The 23,505-nt window shown below is 38.7% G+C and overlaps 1 protein-coding gene across 1 annotated transcript in view; it reads right to left on the reverse strand.

Moving 5' to 3' along the window:
* The window catches only part of LOC108680418 (CUE domain-containing protein 1), a 48,703-nt gene extending 27,451 nt beyond the window's left edge, over positions 1 to 21,252 (reverse strand). The window contains exons 1-5 of the mRNA XM_047881199.1: positions 19,570 to 21,252; positions 17,243 to 17,415; positions 16,528 to 16,616; positions 13,733 to 13,811; positions 12,232 to 12,361 (exon numbers count right to left, since the gene is read on the reverse strand). Of these exons, the coding sequence (XP_047737155.1) occupies positions 12,232 to 12,361; positions 13,733 to 13,811; positions 16,528 to 16,616; positions 17,243 to 17,415; positions 19,570 to 19,668 (570 nt within the window). The 5' untranslated portion in view covers positions 19,669 to 21,252. The remainder of the gene's footprint in view (positions 1 to 12,231; positions 12,362 to 13,732; positions 13,812 to 16,527; positions 16,617 to 17,242; positions 17,416 to 19,569) is intronic.
* Between the last annotated feature and the right edge of the window lie 2,253 nt (positions 21,253 to 23,505).

A 23,505-nucleotide genomic window follows, 5' to 3' on the forward strand; every position in this document is an offset into this window, starting at 1 on the left:
CCCAAGCTCAAATGGTTTTTAATAATGAAGATGGAAGTCCTTTCGAACATCCAACCGGAAGTCAAGTGTCAGTTTATTTTAAAAGTTGGTAAATTTGGACATTCTTCAAATAACGTCTCTCATGTTTAGCAATTATACAGGGTTATTCCATATGATGAACCAAATTTAATAAATTCGTATTCATATAAGTATAAATTGAAAATAAATAATTTATACACCAATGGAAATAGAAAACTTAAATTTTTTACATATTCATAAATATTCAATATCCAAAATAATTGTCATCTTGATGCCCGAAACTTCTCGGATCGGCCACTTCCTAAGCGTTGGTAGGACGCATAGGATGTGAAGATCTCTACACTTCTGGCAACCGAGATCACCTGATCTCTCCCCATGGGACCATTTCTTGTGGGGTTACGTCAAGGAAGCTGTTTACGACCCGCCTCTACCAGCAACTCTGTTTACGTCCCGCCTCTACCCAGCAACTCTGTTTACGTCCCGCCTCTACCAGCAACTCTGTTTACGTCCCGCCTCTACCAGCAACTCTGTTTACGTCCCGCCTCTACCAGCAACTCTATTTACGTTCTGCCTCTACCAGCAGCTCTGTTTACGTTCCGCCTCTACCAGCAACTCTGTTTACGTCCCGCCTCTACCAGCAACTGGTTGATCTGAAGAACCGCGTATCACAGCTACGGTGCACTCAGTAACAGAAGATATGCTTTTTCGTGTGGGACGAGTTCAGGCTGCAGTTTAGATGCTTGCCGTGTAGCACAAGGGAGATATTAAAGAATTGTAAAAAAAAAAATTTGAATCGTTCTCTTTCCATGGAGGTATAAGCTATTCTAACTATTCATTTGAATTTCTACTGAAATTAATACGAACTTATTAAATAGGATCAATCATTCAGAATAATTTGTATATTAACTAGATATAGGATGACTAAAACCCGGATGACATGATCCAGCATGATAGTATTTGAAATGACGAGATTCGAGATAACAGTATTTTCAAATTCCGGAGAACGTCCTGCTAACCTAGCGAGACGTTACTATTCTAATCCGTTCCTAGTAATTCTGAAGGATTTTCTTGCTTACCGATGACTCGCCTCTGCATAACAGAGAAGAATGGTGAATGACGATGTCCATGGTGAGATGTCAGGTCTGGCGAACTAGCCATGCTCGTGGCGCTGCGGATAATTCCAAGTATTTACAACCTATTCATCAGCTTCAAAAAGCTTCTGCGATGCAATTTTCCTACATAGGAATGAGAGTTGGAGTTTCATTAGGAATAATTCCAACAAATATTCTTAATAATTCGTCTTCCTTTTGGCACAGCAGCAATGCTGCAGTTGCATCATACTAAAGTTTGCCTAGATAGAAAAATCGTAATAAGCGATGAATTTATCTTCTCTCCAAATATTATGAACCATAATCGCCCAAAGGAAAAGGCTGCGAATAAAAATTTTGCATAAGTTACTAAGAGAAACACATGGCAAATATTCGAATCGATTGCACTCAAGGCAGGAGTGTCCTTTCAGTCATCGACCTTCTTAGGGGAAATTTAATTATATGTTCGTGCTCGGATAATTAAGCTGATTCAAATTACGACAATGTTACAAAACTATTTTATATTATGAATTTATTAAAGCATTCATTGAGAGTCAAGGTATTGATGCAGAGCATACTTCCATTTCAGATGGATGTCGAGCTCATCGTGTTTGCGGAGTGCATGCATGGCGCTCTGTGATGCAACACCTCAAGCCAATCCATTCCCTGGAGGCTTGCGTGGAATGTCTCCGCTCCAATGGAGGATTCCAGCCACGGCTCCAGAACGACACTAGCACACGAGTGCAAATAAAATGATAAACATTAGCCTACGTTGGCCAATCGCACCACTGTAGCCGTAAGGCATTCGGCTAAACCGGTGAGCAATAATTCAGTGCATATTAAGGCAACCAAGGCCACGTCTATCATCTCATCGTACACAAGGATCGTCTCGAACTTCACTCTCGTGCATATATTAAGGCTGTTTTACAAGCCTTACCAGTTAATTTGTACCGTGACAATGACAATAAAAAAAACTTTTCGTAAAAGCTATTATCATTGGAACAATTACGCTAGACTTTCTGCCCATCAATGACGAAAGCTGACGACATTCGAAATCATGACACTTAAATAACTTAACCAACAGTGATAAGTTCAGGTCGAAAACGGCGAGGTGACCGGGCGAACAAGAACAGTGGACATTAGAGCATTAAGTTGCGTGTTCGACACTTAAAATAATTAGACGCAGCGTAAAATAACTTCTAAGTAAGTAACAACTGAAAGTGGAAGCCAGCTAATTTTTTGTACTTGATAGGCGCTACAAACAATGAAGACAAATGCAGCTTCCAGTTGTTAGCAATTTCTAATGCGAACTATCGAACTCTAAATTGTGGTAAAAAGTTAATTCAGCAAAGATTTTTCTATCTCAATTTCAGTATATATTCAAATTTCACATTTAGTCTGACGCTCTGTCGAGCTCTCCCTAGATTTAATTATTTCGCCGTCAACTAGGCTAGAGGAAGGTTTTTCTGTCAAAATTCACATTCCGACCGACCGACCCTTCATATAATTAAAGTGGGAGTTTATTTGATGCCTGCCGTTTTAAATACGTAAGAACTAATCGACAGCGTATCAACGATAATGCCTGGATATGGAATATCAATATAAGCGGTGGTTTCACGTGGCATTGTAAAGCTGGGAAAAGGTAAGGTTGCAATAAAAAATAACTCGGTTCAAATAAATAGTAAATCAATTTCTAATTTTTTAACTGGAATTCGTCACGTTTCGTCAATGGATAGGATTGTCACGTTAAGTATTGGAGTGAGCAGATATTTCAATAATTAACACTACAATGTTTCGAAAATTATCGCGGCATGCAAGATTCGGTCTCCCGAGCAACGACGAGTTAAGCGGAGAGTTCAGCACAAAATGCAGGGAACGCACTGACGACAACCAGAGAGGCAATATTCAATACGGAAAATCTCAAAGGGAGATTTTCCGCTTCAATTTCCTGTTTCATGCCAACTACTCAGGCTTAAGTAGCTAGACCAGAAACTGCTCAACGAAATGAGTTTCCGATAGAACTTTTTTGGTCTACGAGGCTCGAGAATTTACTTGTCAAGACAAGCTGAAGACACAAACTTTCGCTGCTCGAAGCGGACCAATGCTCGTGTGACTAGATGCCTCGGTGACTTCCGTTGTGCAGGTGAAATCCATTTCCATTTAGGGTTAGAAAAGCTGGGAAGCATTGACGAACATAAAATCTTAAAACAGCACACACGATGCTGGTACAGCTAATATATGATACACAAATTTTGGCATTAACTTGATCTTTTCACAATTTGAAAAGCACGAGAAGAATGCCACTAATTCTTAGTTTTGTGGACCTTACACAGGTATAAGAATGCATTACCCCTAAAGACATGGTTTAGTTTTCCACCGCCAGATCTAATAACTTCATGAAAATTGGGGCCTTGAAATAAGCCACATTTTATCCTAAACTTGATTCACTTTGCAAGCAAATTCGCGTTAATTTCTACGTATATAGTGAACACTACGAGAGGTGGATGAAATATTGGACCTCACTTTGATCAGACGATTTCACTCGTAACAATTAATGATTATAATGTTTGTTCTAGCGTGAATAATTAGGGATCATTCAAAGAAGGAATGAATTTTTAAATGATCGCATTTAGTATAGAATATAGATATTCAGCTGCCATTTGGATAAAGATTTTTCCGTTTGATCTTCATGTTAGGGGAATTTTGGAGAGAACGTGGACAACCGCTCGCATCTTCAATGTAGATCGAGACAACGAATGTCTACGACAGTAATATTCAAAAAAGCGGTGACGCCGACAAATTAAGTTATTCATTTGAACAAGGAAGTCTTAATAAAGCTTCCATGCTATTGGATAAGAGCTCATTCTGAGACAGAGGCATCATTATTAAATAATATCTCATTATTCAATCATTTCACTAGTGTACGACTTTTTCGTAATCAAAGTGTAAATAAATTTTACAAAAAAGAAGCGTAAATGTATAAGCATAGAAATGGGAAATTATACAGCGATAATACGCTACACTTGCAATCATATTCAACTTAGCAGTTTAACCACAAAGCTCCAGCACCAATGATGATCGATGAACAAGTCGATGACTGTAGGGCACCGTAGCCGCTGTGGTTCTGCATGGTCGCTCTTCAGCGAATTCGCTGTTCCTTCATCTCCATCGTATAAATAAATTAAGGCTGTTACAATTACAATACATCATCATGATTCAAGAATTTCACAAAAAAATTGAAAAGATGATGACAGAGTCCAGTTACCGATACTTACTCAGTAGAACCCTTAGAACTTTGTCTATTCTAAATTGTAGAATTGCTAAATTCTGCATGGTAAGTAATCGATGTGAATAAGACTCATTGTCTGTGCTGAAAAATAAGGCAGGAGCTGTGCATGTCCACAAAAGTTTAAACCAGGATTTTTATCCAGGAATTTTTTTATTTCACGGGAAGTTGAATAAAATTCAATATTATTTAGTTTAAATTTTAAATAGCGCTTCAGATTATTATGCATAACGAAAACGCGCCCGAATAAATCCCAGTGGAGCTGCTCTCGACGACTTTATAGCAGATCTTCACCGGACGGACAAAAATTGTTACCAAGATAATTCCCGAAAAAATGTCATATGAATTAAAAAAACTCGTTATAATTCCTGCTAGAACAAAAATTTAGCAAGGCATGGGCCCTCGGTACATGAATTCAGTTAATTAATTGATTTTCGCGGTTAATTGAATTTCAGTTATAAAATGTCAAAAAATTGAAATATGTGGACAATGAATTCACATTCATAAAAATATATGATAAATGAATGTCTTGTCTTTAAATAAATGCTATGCATGAGCTCGTACTGAATTGAAACGAAATATACCCCTCAGAGGAGCAGAAGAATAATGCGACGGCCCACGTAATTACAATGGCTTCGAGCGAACAACTTCGTGCTCTGAAATAAGAATAATAAACACAATATGGATATACATATAAAACGAATTAAATTGTAAATTGAATATTTAAATGAAAAGAAATTGAAAAAATAGATGTGGCATGTATTTTTGTGAAGTGTTGCATGGATAGAAAATGTTAGACGAATTGGAGAAGCGTCATTGACGACCAATATAAACGCATATAATCAATCTAAATGGATAAAATCTGCATAAATACAATCGCGTGGATAGACCACGCGATGCAGTGCCAGGCGGCGGTACCTTGTAAGGAACGTCGCTCGACTGTCGCCACTCCATCATCACGAATTAAAGCCACCTCAGCCACGCTCATAAAAGAAGGAGGCCTGATGAGATTTTCCATTTTTCACCGACATTATTTAACCAGTGTTGATTTCTGCCAGATTTACGGCAGATATGCAGCGTCTCGATTCAGTCGGGAAGATGATTTTTGCACGAATTTCAAAATGTGGGACGTTCCACACGTATGAGTACAGAGACTTAGCTTGGTGACTCTCCATTTGAACGTGTATAATATACGTTGGATTATGAACAAACGTGCAGATAAATTACAGTGACAATGACCAATGATAAACCAAGTAGTACGATGAAAAACGAGGCACTAAAAAAAATTAAAATTCTGCTAACCTCGATTGTTGTCTTAGGACTGTACGTTACACATCATACATAAATCAAATCAATTTGCGTGTATTGAATTAGATCGTTAAAATGTAAGAATAACAGATCTGATTAGAAGGCAAAAAATAAGGATAAGGAAGCACGACGCAGAGCGCAGGCTATTCTTGAGTTAGGTTTAATGATACGTGAAAGCAACCAGAGCAATGTATATATATATATATATATATATATATATATATATATATTAACATGGTTTGTACAATTACCGGACAAAATTAATTACAAAATAAATAAGAATTACTTCCTGAAACTTGCCTTTTGATCTACCGTTCAACTGAAGAAAAGTTCCATTCACTGATAATAGAAATCAACGAATTCTCTGGTCATCGATCGCACGTGTGTTAACAAGTAAATCCTGCCATTCAAAATAAATATATATATATATATATCCACATGATATATATAGCTGTATAGGATCGAGTGCAGCGCGGCAAACCAGTTTTTATGGGAAGTGACACAAGCTGCAGTCTTCTCATGCAAGGCCTCCAGACGCCGGCACGAACACTGCGGCGCTGCAGCGTCACAACAGCGATCCCACAATACTGGCTTGGATTATGTAAGCTTTATTTCCTTGCATCTTTGCCGAGTTTGTTTCTCCGCACGGAATGATAACCACTATATATGCTGTACGGGTAAGCATGCGCATCACACGACAAATAAACGTATATATAAAGTTCTCAATATTTTCCGCGATGACGAAAAACTTATTCCAACATGTCGTCCAACCGCGCAAGCCTACTGGAAGTAGGATTGTAGGTCTGGCAGCTGCTGCTGTTTCCAGCGCATACTATAGAGCTGCACAACTTCAGTAATAACAAACATTAACTAAACTCTTCGTGATTCATAGATGAAAAAGAAAAAGGCACGAAAATCAGCAACAAAAACTTTGCTCTTTAAGCTCGGAATGAATATATTTATTTTCAATGCCGTGGAGCCACTGCAGACTTTATCGCTGCATCAAAATAAAGCGGCTTGAGAGCAAAGAGTTGCAACTAACACCTCTGAAATTTGGCAGGCGTACAAATCAACGGGATGAACGGCCGACGCGCGCGACATACGAGCAAAGTTGCCACGGCAGCTTCACGCGCGGCGCCATAGAGCGGCTCCACTCTCTGTGACTCGCAGTCGCGTCCGGATACGAGTAAAATCAGGACATTCGACTGATATAAGAACTGATACATCTATTAAAATTTTTAATATAAAAAAAAAACAGGAAACAGTTGCGTAGAAAATAATGAGGGATATAGTGTCTTTCCATCCATAATTATATCAATCAGCAGAATCTACAATCTAACCGAGTTATGAAACAACTGGTAGATTTCGAACGTTCATCTGAATCCAATAAAGTGGAATGTCATATGTGGCTTCATAAATAATCTTAGCGACGAACGATAGACGTAACATCTTTACTATTGAGGGAGAACGACACTAGACGCCTGAATTCCCACCATCCTCACGACCACTGAAGCAATATTAATCTGAACACCAATACGAGTGTCGCCTTCTACAAAAGTTGACACAATCCATCGATAATAGTTATGAAAATATCTCGATTAAGCACCTACATTTTGAGATGTTCAGTATGCTACCGTCGTCAGGACCTCGACAGGGAACTCCTACATCCCGAGCACCGAGAGGCTCCAGTAAGATGATGAGCGACCTCGCTCAACGCTGCAGAGCAACGGCAACACAAATGCCGAACAAATAAGATACATGGAAACCTGACTTACATAGACGATTTCCTGCGCGTATACAGCCTTTGGTAATTAAATACGATCATATAAAAGAGTGAGCAGAAAAACTCATCCATGCCGCGTCAATGTGCGTGATAGTTGATAGATTTGCAGACGAAACTACGTACTTTTCCCGAAAAATTATTTCTTCATTCAAAGCAAACTTCATCAGTTTTATTGCACACCATTTGAAAAATTTGTAATGCTGGCTTATGCCATGCGCTAATTCAAGCACCACAGTGCATACATTGGATACTTGGAACTTATTGTTGACAGGAGAGTGCTGCAATGTCAACTTGATGAAGAGAATGTGATAGCATACTACTGTAAACACGCAGGGTTCAGGAGCTCGACGATTCAAAGGTGAAAATGTAATGTATAGTTTATAATCTCTATTGACGTGATAAATGTATGTGCAAAATACGCATATTAATAATATTTTCAAAAACTCCGACAGCCTCTAGACATTCAATGACCGGTCCGACACTTCAGCAAACTCGCGTGCGAACTGGCCTGCGAACTCGAATGCAAAACCTAACTTCATTTTCAACTCTGGCACTCATAAATCCTTCAATAATGAACGGATTTTATTCAAATTTGAAATATAAGTATATAATATCAGTAATTTGCGGACGGAATTTTTTCTGATTTTTACATCAATAACTTATTTGTTAATACGGAAAACCTAACTTAATTTTCAACTCTGGCACTCATAAATCCGTCAATAATGAACGGATTTTATTCAAATTTGAAATATAAGTAGATAAAATCAGTAATTTGTGGACGGATTTATTTCAGATTTTTACGTCAATTACTTTTTGTTAATGCCCCAAAATACTGAAACTTGACCTGACTAGGACCTAACCTGCGAGGTGAACGTGAAGTTAGGTTTTTCGTGATAATAAAAAAGTAATGAATGTAAAAATTTGAAAAAATTCTGTCCGCAAATTACTGATATTATCTACTTATATTTCAAATTTGAATAAAATCCGTTCATTATTGAAGGATTTATGAGTGCCAGAGTTGAAAATGAAGTTAGGTTTTCCGTATTAAAAAAGTTATTGATGTAAAAATCAGAAAAAATAACGTCCGCAAATTACTGATATTATCTACTTATATTTCAAATTTTAATAAAATCCGTTCATTATTGAAGGATTTATGAGTGCCAGAGTTTCGAGCTCGCAGGCGAGTTCGCTGAAGTGTCGATTCGGTCATTCAATGTAAAAAAAACTATGCTGGCAAACAATATTTTTTTCAGTTAATATATTTTTGCTACTGCCAAAACTCTAGCACAATGGAAAATATCAAGTCAATCACAAAACGGGACATGATAGAGAATATTTATTACCCTATAAACGTACTACACATTATATGGAAATTTTAAGAAGCAATCATGTAACTGGCGTCAACGATCGTTGTACAAATAGCATGAGACGCAAGTTTCGTCACATCGGCGCGCTCCTCGACACTCACGACCCGCCACCGTCGGAGGCAGAAGAACTACTGACACTAAGTACTGAGGCAAGTCTGGGTCGTCCGGAGCATCAAAACACGGCAGCACTTGGAACGCAACGCGCGTCCGTCTAATGAAAATACGAGACAGGATTATTTCTTTCACTTTATACGACTAATATATCAATAAATATCAGGGATAATTTACAGGCTCGTTGCGTCATACCATTCTTCAATAAGCTTTTTCTTCCGTCTTGCGTTTCATGCACTCTGAGATGAATGCATTATGATTCAGATTAAAAAAAAGACTTGATGAACGTGTCACTTTATCTGAGCAGAACACGGCATCGACGTGACTATATCATGGAAGTTCGAAGATAAATGCGACTGTGGAAAGCGACCTAACGAGCAGAATTCCAGTTCATGCGAGATGGCCAAATAAATAAAGCTCGGTCAGTCAACGCAAGCGAAGAGGCGAACAAACTGCCAGGACATATTTCAGGTATTAAGTGCAGTACTGGAGTGTCAACAGGATAAAGGCAAACACTCCGTAACTGTGACGCCATATTTCGAGTACATGGCGCAAACCAGAGTATACGTACATGGAGGCCTGATGCGGTCCGATTCTGCCATCTGGGCACGATATAAGTTGGTGACTATGAATAAACGTTTACAACTCAAATCACTTTGACATAATAACATAGTGATGTCGGCGCTGAAGGATAGGACTGATGTGGCCTGTCGCCGATTCTTGTAGTTTTCGTGACTTGTTCGCAGTTCTAAACCGAGGCTTGGACGTCGATACCAGAGGCTTGGAAGCTTCATAATCTTTAATCTTTCTTCGTAAGACATGTCCTTCAAGCCTGGAATTATCCTTGTTGCACGTCTTTGAATACTCGCGACTAAATTTGTACCATTTTCAAGTTTTGGTGACCACACGGCACTTTCACAGGGCACGAGAGCAACAAACGACTGCTTCATCGCGTCAGCATCCAAGAACTCGTAGGAGCGTCTGATCAGTCTAAAAGGTTTTTTTGGGTGTATTAGCTTGCGTTTCAATACGGCTAGAAAATTTCAACTTCTTGTTGACTTAAACTCCCGAGATCTTTTTCCACACTAGACTTTTCAATCATTACTCTCTCGTTGCAACCATGTCTTCTCATACTGTAATCTTGCTGTTCATTGTTTCTTCCCGAGGTGAAGTACTTTACTTTACATTTGTACTTTATCGCACAACTGAGCTACATTTTTTTAGTCAACGAAGACCAGTTAATTTCCTTTGGCATTTGGTTCATCACCTGAAGTCAATTTATAACTTTCCTCATAAGTTGAAGAGCTATCATATCCCAATTGTATTCAACTATGCAGGCGTGAAGTGGTGTCTATTAATGTCGACATCTAACAGTTGCTACAGCCAAGCTAGGAGCTGGCCTGGACCAGTACTCTAGAATTGAAACATTTGATGCCCTCATCTAGCACAAAATTGTTTAATACTAACAACTCTGTCTTCGTCACACCTTCTTAATACTGATGCACCTTTTCTTGGTACCGCAATAGTTTTCAAGAATTGGGCAGTAAAGTGATTAAAAAAAATACTCTAACAACAACATGTCCTGTATAACGATGCTCCACATGACTTACCTGCGTGCGTTCCTGCACTATGCAGCCAGAAGATATCTCTGTCCAGCCACGGTACGCGAGCGTTGCGAACGACAAATACAACGCGAACTCACGCACGCTCACATCGAATATAATGGGTATACCAAATGCAGCGTAATTTAAGGGCCTCAAGGACAACCAAATTTTACAGCTCAAATCGGAAAACTAAAATAAATTCAACGGTTACATGCTCTACAACGAAAAAAACTTTTTAGAAGGTATTTATAATTCAACTTTTGAGGGGTCGCTAGCGTAAACGCTAACTTAGCTACGTTATGATTGAAAGACAATTAATATTTATCGCGACATTATGAAGCACGTCCGAAATTTTGGCAGGTTCTACAGTGTGGCGATGATATGAATGCAGTTTTGTGAAGACACGAACTGCAGTGAAAGACTCTACATAAAAGTTAGCCCTTTCAGAAACTAAAGATACCTTTAAGCACGTTGTTTTAGCAATAATTTACGCTACGTTATTCAAAAAACACCGAGCTAGTAAAATCGTGCATGCAGTCAATACAAACAATAAGTAAAACAAATATACACGCCAATTAGGATAGGAAAACAAAAATGGGGTATAAAGTGTCTTTTAATATAGAAGAAACTCTTACATCAACAAACAAGCGTCAAATGCTAGAAAAAAAACACAGGGAACAAAAAATAAACTCGAACAGCCTACCGCACAAGAAGCTGGCTTTTATTCATCTACGCTACACGTTGCTACAAGTAGCTGACAGCTGTACTCACTGTAGCTGACAACTGTGCGAACTGTAGCTGAAAAACTGTACGAACTTTAGCCGAAAAACTATACGAACTGTAGCCGAGAGCTGTCGAACGGTAGCTGAGAACTGTCGAACTGTAACTGAGAACTATCGAACTGTAGCTGACAACAAGAAAACTGAAGCTGAGGACTGTCGAACCGTAGCTGAGAACTGTCGTACTGTCTCTCACTAAGAAATGTTGAGCACTCGCATGGCAAGTGTTCAAATGTGAATTTATTAAGAAAGACGCGACACAAAACACGGTTTCTCTAACTTCTAATTAGAATTATCAGCTCATTACTCTTCAGCTAAGAAGTAAAACACTTATTTACATGCTGTACCACACTTTATCATGACAAACATTCAACTGAACAACAACTATGCAAAATTATATTCAAAATTAAAAGTACTGAAAACACACAGAACATGAACGATCCTTCCACACAGCAAGGTTTAAAAAACTAGAATTAACAACATACAAACACGTGTGATTACAAACAAACTTACGAAATATCACATTGGGCGTCATAATCAATTGAGTTTCAGGAATTAGCTATACGTAGAAAACCTCCACTCATGTTTTCAAACAAGGATTTGGGAGCGCTACTTTTCACAATTTGTTATATTATTGTTCTTTCATCTGCAAGTCCGAAACTCCGATTACTTTACTTGTAATTACTACGATCTGCACGTCAGAGGAGCGAGAAGACTAACAAGACTGATGGACCAAGAAGACTCACAAGTCTGATGGACCAAGAAGACTCGCAAGTCTGATGGACCAAGAAGACTCAACATCCACACGAGATAGACTCAACAGCCACTGCAACTATTGAAGGCCAAAAAAGACTCACTCACAAGTCTGATGACTAAATAAGACCCACCTGAGAGCGCGCGGGAGGAAGACGCAGGAAGTCTGGTGGCAGAGGCAGCAGCAGCGGAGGCCGCCAGTGACGTGAGCGCCGCAGCGGTGTCAGCGAGCGTGGCAAGGATGGCGGCGAGGTCGGTGCTTCGCTAGGAGAAGATGCGAAGAGTTAACATGAGCATCGCACACGTGAATGCGGCTAAACTGTATTGAAAAGCGTGTTTGGGTCAATAATAAAACTTCGGTACGGATTAGATAGGCTAGCCTCAAGTTAATACTCACACCGATGTTATCGGTTTTCAGCAATTTTTTAATTGAGCGAAATCTAACAGCAAAGTGGTGTAGCAGAACTCTTTATAGTGTCCAAAATGTGTATAATAGCAAAGTTCATAAGAATCACACAAAAAGTGGATGGGGCAAATTAGGAAATTCATTGAGCAAGTCAAGAAGAAAATGATGCCGGGCACATTGATTGATTGCCATTGATGCTGAATTTAATTTGCGTCAGAAACTATTAAGTCAACGATTTTTCTCAACTTACCAGGGTACTTTTTCCCTTTGCCTGACCGGCTAACCTCGAAATCTATTATTTTCTAGTTCTAAAAGGAAGATTGAGTACAGCTATATATACCCTTTCCTGACCGAGATGAACGTACAAATCATCTTCTCCAGCACTCGATAGTTTGGTCACCCATTCCCTAACCAACGCTCTCGTAGGCAAAGAGAAACTACCAGATTTGTACTACTCTCAATAATAGACAGAATTAGTATGATAGCTAGACCTAATTTCATTATAACCTGTTATAAAGACATTAACCCTCTACCGCCGTACTATGTCACTCGCCGAGAACTTAACTTTTAACTTAAATTATACGTAAACTATTGAGTGTAGCAACCTAAGGACGTTTGTGCGCAACAGAGAACATTTTAAAGTTGTCGTACGTGGCGACAACCAACAGTGCAAGTCATTTTACGCTCATTAGAACGTATCCTTTTTGGGTAGTAGGCTTGTGACAATATTGTTCTGGTTACTCATATCTGGCAAAATGTAAGATACTCGTTATCTAAGTAACACCAACCTCATTGCAATTACAGTTTTAATGGTGTCCACTTACAGTGATGGTTTTCAAATAAATATCATAGAAGGTTTCATAGATAAAAGACGCAGATTATAACTGTTTAAAAGTGATTCGAGCTAAAAAAATGATGCTATCATGCAATCAATATGCACAGCGATGTCAGGTGCAAATGAGGTTCAACTTTACTTTTCTAGAGCTTAAAGCAATCTGGCAGCAATCATTTCTGAGGTATAAACCTGACATGAACAATGGCCATGGTGTAGATTGAGACACGTTAGAACACGCATGTCTTTCTATTTGAACCTCGTCATTCCACATGGGAACAGTCAAAAATTCATTTCGAACCTGTTGCAAGTGATGACAATAAAAAAGATAACAAATAAGCCAGAATTGAAGTTCTTCAAAATAATAAGTTTGTAGCTAGTGGTATTGGTGACAAACCTGGAGAGAGGTGGCATGACGGCCTGGTGGTAGGATGGCGGCGGGCTGGCGAAGAGTGAGTAGGAGGGCGGCTGTTCCCCTGCACAGCAGCGACATCTCTATTATTATAAATTAAAATAATCTATCTCGTCAAAATCTCCTGACAATTCCTCAGCAGTTATTTTGTTTATGTTACTGCGAGCTTAATTTCTAAGCTTTCCTTACCGTGCGTTACTCATTGCAGTCTTAGCAGTGTTCGCGACAAATATAAGAGTTACACGATGGTCATAAAAACTTGTTAGTGCAGCTATCTTACTCACTTGTTCGTATCGGCTTTGAGACGCTCGAGGAGCCCAAACACCGAAAAGTAAGATCTTTGATCAAGACTCCAACTATTGAAGAAATTTCTACATATTCATATGAAAATGTGAATCAGTTGACAAATATACAAATTGAATCAATTATATAGAAATTGAATCAAAACACAAACAAACGTCAAGTTTGGAACATATTTTATGAGTCATTCTAGAAGTTATCCTGAATACCCGCAGGGATATCAAGGATAATCTTCCGCTCTTAAAATACTCTTTTAAAACAGAAAGAGAGAATAATTTTTGTGTTTCTCCTTCCGGTGAGAGGAGTATACTATGAATTATCGCAACCAAAGAATATCCAAATTATGAAAGTAAATGCATAGAGGCAGGAGTGTTGGGTCTAACTATTCTCTGCGGGAAGGATTACGTTGATTTTGAAGGAATTTGAGAACATGTTGAATAAAGCAGAGAATAGGTATAAGTTTCTTATGTGATGACGGTATGAAAGAGTGTGGCGTCTAGGATGATAGAATATGATGCACTTGAGAGGATCGACGCGAAGATCAAAGTAATGCAGTGGATACCAACAATGATGATGCTAGCGCGCTATATGGAGATCAATAAATTTTGGCCTGTCGTTTGGCCCCATGGCTGGAATAGTTGGTAGTGACACAATATAGGTAGAACGCGTGGAGATAAAAGCCTATAGGCAATACATGACAAGTAAGTTCGAACATGACAGATCAGTTCGAGCGTTGATCAAATGCAGGATTGTATTCACGCGCTCTACTATATATTTACCACTTGCTTCCGGAGTTTTATTACATCCGCAAGTGCCTGAGTCTTGAAGTGCTTTCGTTTCGCTAACAGAATTTGAGAAAAAAATGAAACTTGATTAAACTCGACCGAGTTTTAACATATACTTAATTCTTGCATTAAACGATGGCGTTACGTAGAAAAAAAACTAGTTAAAAAACTTCTAGTTCCGCTAGACAAAATGCAAGAATCAAATCACAAGTATAACGCGAGGAGATTTTTCAATTCTGCAAGCTGGTTTCGTTGCACGAAGATAACCCGACAGTCAACCGTGAGCGTTGCGGGGATTTCATTTGCATCAGTTGTGTTAATTTGAGCAATACAAAGTTGTATATTTCATCGAAGAAACGAGTCAATACTATATTGGTACTGTCAGAACTGCAAGCAAACTGAACTTGGTGCGGTAGGTAGCGAAAAGCTGGTGGAAGAAAAGTAGACCTCTATGTTCACGATCTCTAGCGCCGTAATGGAACAGAATCAAAGGAAGTTTTGAGTAAAGAATTAAACTTGTTACGGAACGAGCAGAACACCTGTGAGCTGATGGATAGGTCATAGAAAATGTAACCTCGTACGGTTTGGGGTTCCTGAGAGCACTGCTTCAGTGACAGGTGATTAACCACTAACATAGCGCAATATTCTAAAATTTAAGATCTTACGAAAAAGCAATACCTACCAATGAAAGGCAAAGGCTGGAGAGTTGAATAATGATACATCGTATATTTTAGAATTACATCGAAAATTGAGAAATTTCCCTATGAAGAATGCCAAAGCCGCCAGAGATATTGATGATGTAAAGAAAATCTTGCCCAAGATAATTTTTATAAATGGCCAGTTTCGTTCGAGTAACCATGGCGTGAGAGGTCACGGCATGGACTCGTAAACATGGAGAACTAAACTCTTACCAAACTGTCGATACACGCAACGTTGCTGGAGTGTGAAATAAGTAAAGTTGTATTTATACTCTCAAAGCAATTACTACAAGTCAAACGGTTATTTCATTTTTGGGATCAAAATGAGATGGACAATTAAAACAAACCATTGGCAGAACGAGTAATTTATCGAATTAAAGAAAACTACTTTTATCACAAAATATTTTCCTGCAACATTTCAATAATTCAAACACAAATTCCCATTCGATAATTTTTTGAGGAAGATTAGAATGATTCTGCAGTTGTCATGTCATGTCGTGATAAGGTACAGTGAAGTCGGGAATGACAAGTATTGTTGTTTAGCAGCAGGGAGCTTCCACACTCAAGCAGTTCAATTGGATGTCTACAGCTACAGATGTCCATGTTGTTCAGCTTGTCAAGGATTTACAATTTTTTTGCTGAGTATGTCTCATGGGGACGTGATATAGAAGAATGACAGAGAGCAATAGATCATGAATATATGTAAGAAAAACAATAGATTCAAGAGACGTGGGAAGCTTTTATCCCACTGAAAGATGGCTTGTGCGCTGGTCACTTGCGGGGACACAATCTACCTCCTACTCAGTTATCAATGCAGGCAAAAAATAATAAATAAAATTTTCAATTCGGTCATATTTTTTATGGAAAGTAAAATTAAACAAAAAACACTAAACAATATGATTTATAAAAATGACCACACTAGAAATAAAAAAGTAGATCAGGCAAAAGTTTAGTACTAAAAATACGTATTCTGCAATGAAAGGACCCTATCATTTACCGATCATAATTGCTGGGGAGGTGTGGCAGGTGGCATTTGCGTGTTCTCCTCTGCCATCCCATGTCAAGAGATCTTCACACGAGTCACGCCTGTGAGAGAATATACCCATGAATGTTGACGTTCTTGATGTTATACATACATGATGTCAGGTGAACGATTTTCTATGCATGCACCTGCAATTAATTGGTAGTAGTTATAATAAACAAAATCAAGTATTAACCTGATGGATAAGGTTCTATCTCATGGTCCAAGTAATGTACCAAGTTGAAAACAGCTCACTGGAATACATTAAGAATAATTATTGCAAAGAGTTTATGAGTACAAATGACACCGCCATGGATTGCAATCCAGTAGCGACACGATCGTTTGTGTACCAGAGCTGCGCCACCAAGACAGTGCCGGAACAAGAGGCAGAGGGAGACTGATTTCCTCTACCTTATAAAGCTAATAAACCCCACCCAGAGAAACGCGTTACCGCGAGAAAGTAAGAGAGAAAAACATTGTCTGGGAGATCTCAATGAACCAACTAAGCTTAAGGTCTAGCCAATAGACTACAGCACATCGGAGGCCAAGGAGAAAAAAACATTTATCAAAACTTTTCACATCAACAGACAAGTAACAAAGTTAGTTCCTTAGTGTCAAACTCCAAGAGGAAGATAAATATTACAATAAATGCCCTCATCTTGAGCAAATGGCAAATAAATAGCGAAGTCACCTTTGCACAAAGCTGTGTAGAGTTGTAGGAACAACATCAGGCACTGACTGCTGCAGCAACAAGGCAGGAGGAAGCCTGTCCTCTCTCATGAGGTCTGCCTCGATGTCTGTGGACATGGTGAGCAGCTGGTCGATGGTCGCATGCACCGCTCCATGGTTTGACCTCAGCACTGCCTGTAAACACAAGCAATTTAATCATCTGAGACAGGACAACCTTCTTTGGCTTTTATAGTCTGTACAGAACTTGACCTTATAGCTTTCAGTTAAAAAATTTCTTGGTGATATAAATTGTTCTTAATCAGAAATATGATTTGATTGAAAAAATTCAATCACACAAGGCATGATAGTCTAGCGTGTAAGGAACTTCAACATATGGCTTTGAGTTAGAAATATACATGTAGGTCTTATGTAGTGTTCTATCATTAAAAAAGTAGGGTTAAAAACTGTTCTAAAGCAACTTGTTGAGTTAGTTGGAAAGAATGCATAAGCCTGATAGGAGTAGGGAGGTAAAATATTGCCCTTGGTTATCATCCTCAGTTGCTTGTACCTTCAGATCATAATTATTTTAAGGTCCAAATTAAAATGAAACATAATATTCAAGAAATCAAAAGGCCTGTAACATTTGAATAGTTTAAACAATAAAACACTTTTCAATAAAACAAATTCTCATCACACAATTGCATGCAGGGAAGAACACATCCACTGGGTTATATGACAACAGAATTTCAAAATGCAAGACGAATGTGGCAACAAATATTACAGATCAAAATAAATGGGACAAGAAGTAAAATTTTGCATATTCAAAAATAAAATATAGCTCAAGAGTTGAGCACTTGGTGTGATCAATACTAGGTATTTCAGGCTATCCACTTCTGTGAGTCATTTGGACTGAGATTTAAATTCAAGAAAGTTGAACGCAGAGTGGAATCATACCAGACGAAACTCAAGGAGTATTTCATGCTTTAATGAAAAATATATTTTAATAAATAAACTACCCTTCATGGTAAAAAGATACAGGAATAACAGTGATTACAATATTTATACCATTTAAATATTTATAAATTTTGTGGCATAGGAGCAATAATCCAAAACCTAAATACAAGAAATATATAGTAACATAATGCATGATACAGGGTGTGCCAGAGAAACTTACTTATATGAAATGTCAATAAAAACAAAAGTACTTCAAGGATTGTTTTAAATTTTTTCTTATTTGAGAATACAATTTCCCAATTTTTTTTTTCATACAGTCTTGAAAATTAAATTGGATAAATGGCAACCCCCATTGCGCATACACTGATGAAGTTGATTTTTTTATATTTGTATCCACTCTTGGCAACATATCAATCGGTATGTTGGCAATGGCATTGCGAATGTTGTTATTGAGGTGTGCTATGGTCCGTGGTCGATTGGCATAAACCAGAGATTTCAAATATCCCCATAAAAAGAAATTGCAGGGGTCAAATCTGGAGAGCATGGCGGCCATTGTAGATCGCCGCTGAGAGAGATGAGGCGGTCGGGGAAATGTTGTCGCAACAAATTCATCCAGTATCGTGCTGTGTGTGTTGTGGCTCCATCGTGCTGAAACCACTCGTTCCTAACGTTCATTTCTTTGAGTCTTGGAAGAGTGAATTCCTCGATCATGTTCCTGTAACGAGCTCCATTAATGGTAACTGCGCGTTCATTTTCTTCAAAAAAAAAAAAGAAGAAGGATCAATTATTCACATTACCAACATTGCACACCAGACAATAACTCGCTCACAGTTAAGTGGCTTCTGGTGAAGCTCACGTGGATTTACACCATACCAATAACGCATGTTTAGCTTGTTAGCGCAGCCGGAAATGTGGAAGTGAGCCTCGTCACTGAAAAAAACTACCGCGTCTTCAGGCAGGTTGTCAACCAGCATTAGGGTACGCACACAGTGAAAGCAGGTTTGCTCGCGCGGGCAACCTGCTCCAACCTGCCACAAGAATGAACATAGGATAATAATCTCAGTGCTCACAGTGAAAACCTGTATGAATAGGCTTCTGTATTCTATGGTTTCAGGCACCAGCCTGAGCAGGTAACCAGCACGCTGGCAACCTGCTTTCACTGTGTGCGTACCCTTACACATGCATTTTGACGAGCAACAAAATCGCGTTCAGTTAATTCTTGCACAACAGCAAATTTATTCAAGAAACAAACTTGGGAACTTTCCCCTTCAGATGCGCCCTCTCTTGCTCCTCTACCCACGAAACTCGCCGCGCAGGAATTTTTTCAAATAAGTAAGTTTCTCTGGTACACCCTGTACTTATTTCCTTTATCAATAATAAGAACAAACCACCCACCTCAATCACACTGGCATCCATCTCAGGGAACATGAAACGAAAGTCTTGCATGGCTTGATGGAAGTCAAGCTGAGTAGCTTGAGCTCCTACACCAGCCATGCTTTGTAAAATAAATTTAACCAGCAGCCTGTTGGAGCAAAAATAATATTCATTACTTCTGATGACTCTGGCCTCTAATGTTACCAAACTTATGTTATACCCTATTTTAATAACAATTATAAAAGTACCGGTATCAAAACAAACCGTAATTTCTTTTTTATGTGGAGCTTAGGATTAGTTGGAGTGGAGCAGCTGAAAAGAAATTTTATTGAATCATTTTTCAGCAAGTCAGATTGTGATTTTCCCTGGCATTTGTACATCAAAAATTGCATTTAAAAAAATAATGAATTGAGGGCGTTTTGAATAAAAATTATTTATAATCATGTATAATGAAGGTTTTCCATCACTGAAAATTGAGATTTAGGAATGACCTAATTACAAAAATAAGGTATCCTGGTACGCTCGAAAATAAAAATAGAAATTGCTCTGATGATAACTTCCAAGACCTGTCACATCCAGACAGCAGTGTCTTGGTCAATTCATAGCCAAGGTCATAACCCTAATTATGAGAGCTGCAGCTATCACAAGTAATGCAGCATCAGAGCACTGCATGATAATACTGGTGCAAGTTTCCAGTGGCATGTGAGTGATGGTCTTGTGAGCCTGTCTCATGTGGTTCCTCGGCCCTCCAGACAGGAGGTGGCCTGCGAGATGGTTGCCATTAATGTTTATTGTGGCCCAGGGTGGGCAGCCAGGAAGGCCACTGTCCCCACAAAAAGAGGAAACACTGAAAGTTAAAAAGGTGAAGTATAACAGATAGGGACTGCATGGTTAAGGATTGGGCATGTGATGGTCTGATAGGTGGTAATGATGTCTTGTCCTTACAAACTCAGATGTGGAACTTGTCCTTACAAACTTAGGATGTGTGTGAGATTTTTATGCATCAGGGTTAAATAGTGGGATAAAGGACTAGCCAGGAACTAGGCTCAAATTCTTGGTAATGGACCAGTCAGGGGCACCACTAGAGGAGTGTAGTGAAGTCTACCTTTACTGTTTCAAGCCTTGGGGACAACTTGAGGTGTGAGGGCCCTGAGGGGGTTCAAGAAAATTGAACTGCAGATATTTTGTCTTCCATACATGTAAAAATTATCAGCAGGACATTGATTCATTTCTGTAGCAATATTCTGTGAGTGAAAAACATAAGTAAAAGAACAAAAGTGAGTTGTATAATGAATGTGAATCTTAGAACAAAATTGAATCATATAACAGAAGTGGGTCAAAAAACAACTGTGAGTTAAAGAGCGAATGTGAGTCCAAGGACAGAAGTGAGTCAAGGAACGAAAGTGAGTTAATGAACAAATATGAGGCAACGGAGGAAAGTGTGTCAAAGGACAAAAGTGAACTAATGGAGAAAAGTGAGTCAAAGAACAAGAATGAGTTGAAGAAATAAAGTGAGTTGAAGAAGGAAAGTGAGTCAATGAATGAAAGTGTGTCATCAAAGGATGAAAGTGAATCAACAAATGGAAGTTAGTCAAATAACAAAGTGAGTCAAATAACAAAAGTGAGTCATATAACAAAAGTGAGTCAAAAATGGAAAGTGAGTCAAAGGACAAAAATGAGTCAGGGGCCAAAAGTGCGTTAAGGGGAGCATCTGGGGTAAAATTTTGAATTTTGGCTTTTCTGGTTTTTAGTCTCATCTTAAAGCTGACATTCTGCTCTATACAACGGTACCAAAATCATCTCTGTACGTTTATTTATGCGTTCACGACAGCTTGTGAAAGGGGGGGGGTCAGGGGAGTTCTTTCACATTTTAGGTGGGTGATAATTCTCGGTAGCATGCATAAATAGCTAGTCCACATACGATGTGCTTCAGTAACCTGCCTGCAGTTGTACGGGAGGGGTTGCGTGTCATTGTTCCCACCATCCTTCAAGCAGTAGAATCAAGCTGCAGTAACGCTTAGTTTTGTATCCTTGCTACAATGAGTGTCTATTTTGATGCGCGCGGGACTTTGTCGCACTCTCCTGAACATTCACACTTATTGTCACTGCAAACCTATCTACTCCTAGAAATTTGAAGTTACAGCAATGAGACATATACCATTCGATTTGCAAAGAAAAGATCTACAAACTGATGGTGGGCTTTTTCCAAGTTCGTTATAGTTCGGATTTTTTTTTGCAAAAAGGGGGGAAAATGGAGGTAAAATAGAAAATTTTGAAAAATTTTGGACAAAATGCTCCCACAAAAATGAGAAATTCAAAAAAACCCCACCATCAGTTTGTAGATATGGTCTTTACGCATCACATGATATGTGTTTCATTTCAATGTTGTAGCTTGAAAATCCTAGGATGAGACAGGTTTTCTAAAGTGCCCCTTTTTTGCCATTTTCTAAGAATTTCACATTTTCTTTCAATTTTTTTTAAAAATTGACATGAATAAAACCTGCGTTATTTTAGGGTTTACACATGTGTACCAAATTTCAAATCAATCCGTCTGTAAATAACCAAGATAAAATTTACCCCAGACACTCCCCTTAAAGGATGACAGTGAGTCAAAGAACAAAAGAGTCAATGAACATAAATGAGTCAAAGAACATAAATGAGTCAAAAAAAGTGAGTAGGTAAAAAGAACAAAAGAGGGTCAAAGAATGAAAGCGAGTCAAAGAACAAAAGCTAAGTACAAGAATGAAAGTATGTCAAAAAAAGGAAGTAGGTCATAGAACAAAAGTGAGTCTGTGACATTGCTCTGGGATGCTTGTCACATCAATCCACACCTTCCATCTATACCCAGCAGAATTATAACATAGTCCACCTCAAACAAAACCCCATTTTCTTTGGGACAAGCAAGCCACTCTGGATGCTTTATGTACATGCAAACCTTCCCAGTCTGTTCCGCAGGCGCAGTGATGTATCGTTAACACCTGGGTTACTCTTCCCCGGGCCCACTATGCAGAGTGTGCAAGCAACGTCGCCAAGATACAAGTTTCCAGCCAACAACGTCGCCGGCATTACTCGATAGTTCTCGCCGTTGCCGCCAGAAGCCTTCAGGATGCGTCGCCGAGTAATTTTTCAACAATGAAGCTGCTAAAAGTTCAAAGAGTATATCCCCCACTCCCCAGGAACTACAGCAGTCAATGTGGCTTCCGCATCGCAACCGATTCCGCCATTTGCAGATTGTGATGCAGCTGTACATTCTCATCCGACAAACCGGAAAACAAAAAGTTATCAATAAGTTAAATTTTCAAATTTTTTCAACAACAAATTCACTTGAATCAAATAGTTCTTTAAAAAATCTCAACGCAATGCATCGTAGCGCAAAAAAACTACGAAAAAAAATCTCAACGCAATGCATCATAGCGCGAAATATATAGAAACTACCGTTTAACCACTAAATGAAGACAAGTTTAGTTAAATGGCCAAATGTCTACAAGCGCTTCAGCTATCGATCTATTTCGGACGTAAATCAAGGCATTACAAAGGAGGTGAAAAGTCTTCAAATACTGAGTGAATCAAATCTAAATTTGGTATTACTTTAGATTAAGTGTATCCAAAAAAGGGTGTTTTTTAATTATATGTTTTTTGGGGTGTAGATAATGAATCTGAAATCCGTTTTTGGCGGTCGGCATCGGAAAACCGATTTTTTATATATTTTCTATAGAAAACGACAATGGGGGAACCGGGGGTTCTAGGGGGGGGACACGCCCGAGGCTCTAATTCGTAAAAAAAAATCAGGCAAAAATCGCACCTGAATCTAAAGATGAATAAAAGTAACGACTGACCGACGCTAAGTTTATGTATTGGTTAAGGTAAGTAAACTAACTCTCGCAAAGCTAACCACGGTCATAGGCCTCTTGGGGAAAGGCCCGTGGTATATAAATTAAAGCCTTAACGCGCCTAAGC

Source organism: Hyalella azteca, unplaced genomic scaffold (assembly GCF_000764305.2).
Source record: "Hyalella azteca isolate HAZT.00-mixed unplaced genomic scaffold, Hazt_2.0.2 contig7294, whole genome shotgun sequence".
In the NCBI taxonomy this organism is placed as follows: Eukaryota; Metazoa; Arthropoda; class Malacostraca; order Amphipoda; family Hyalellidae; genus Hyalella; species Hyalella azteca.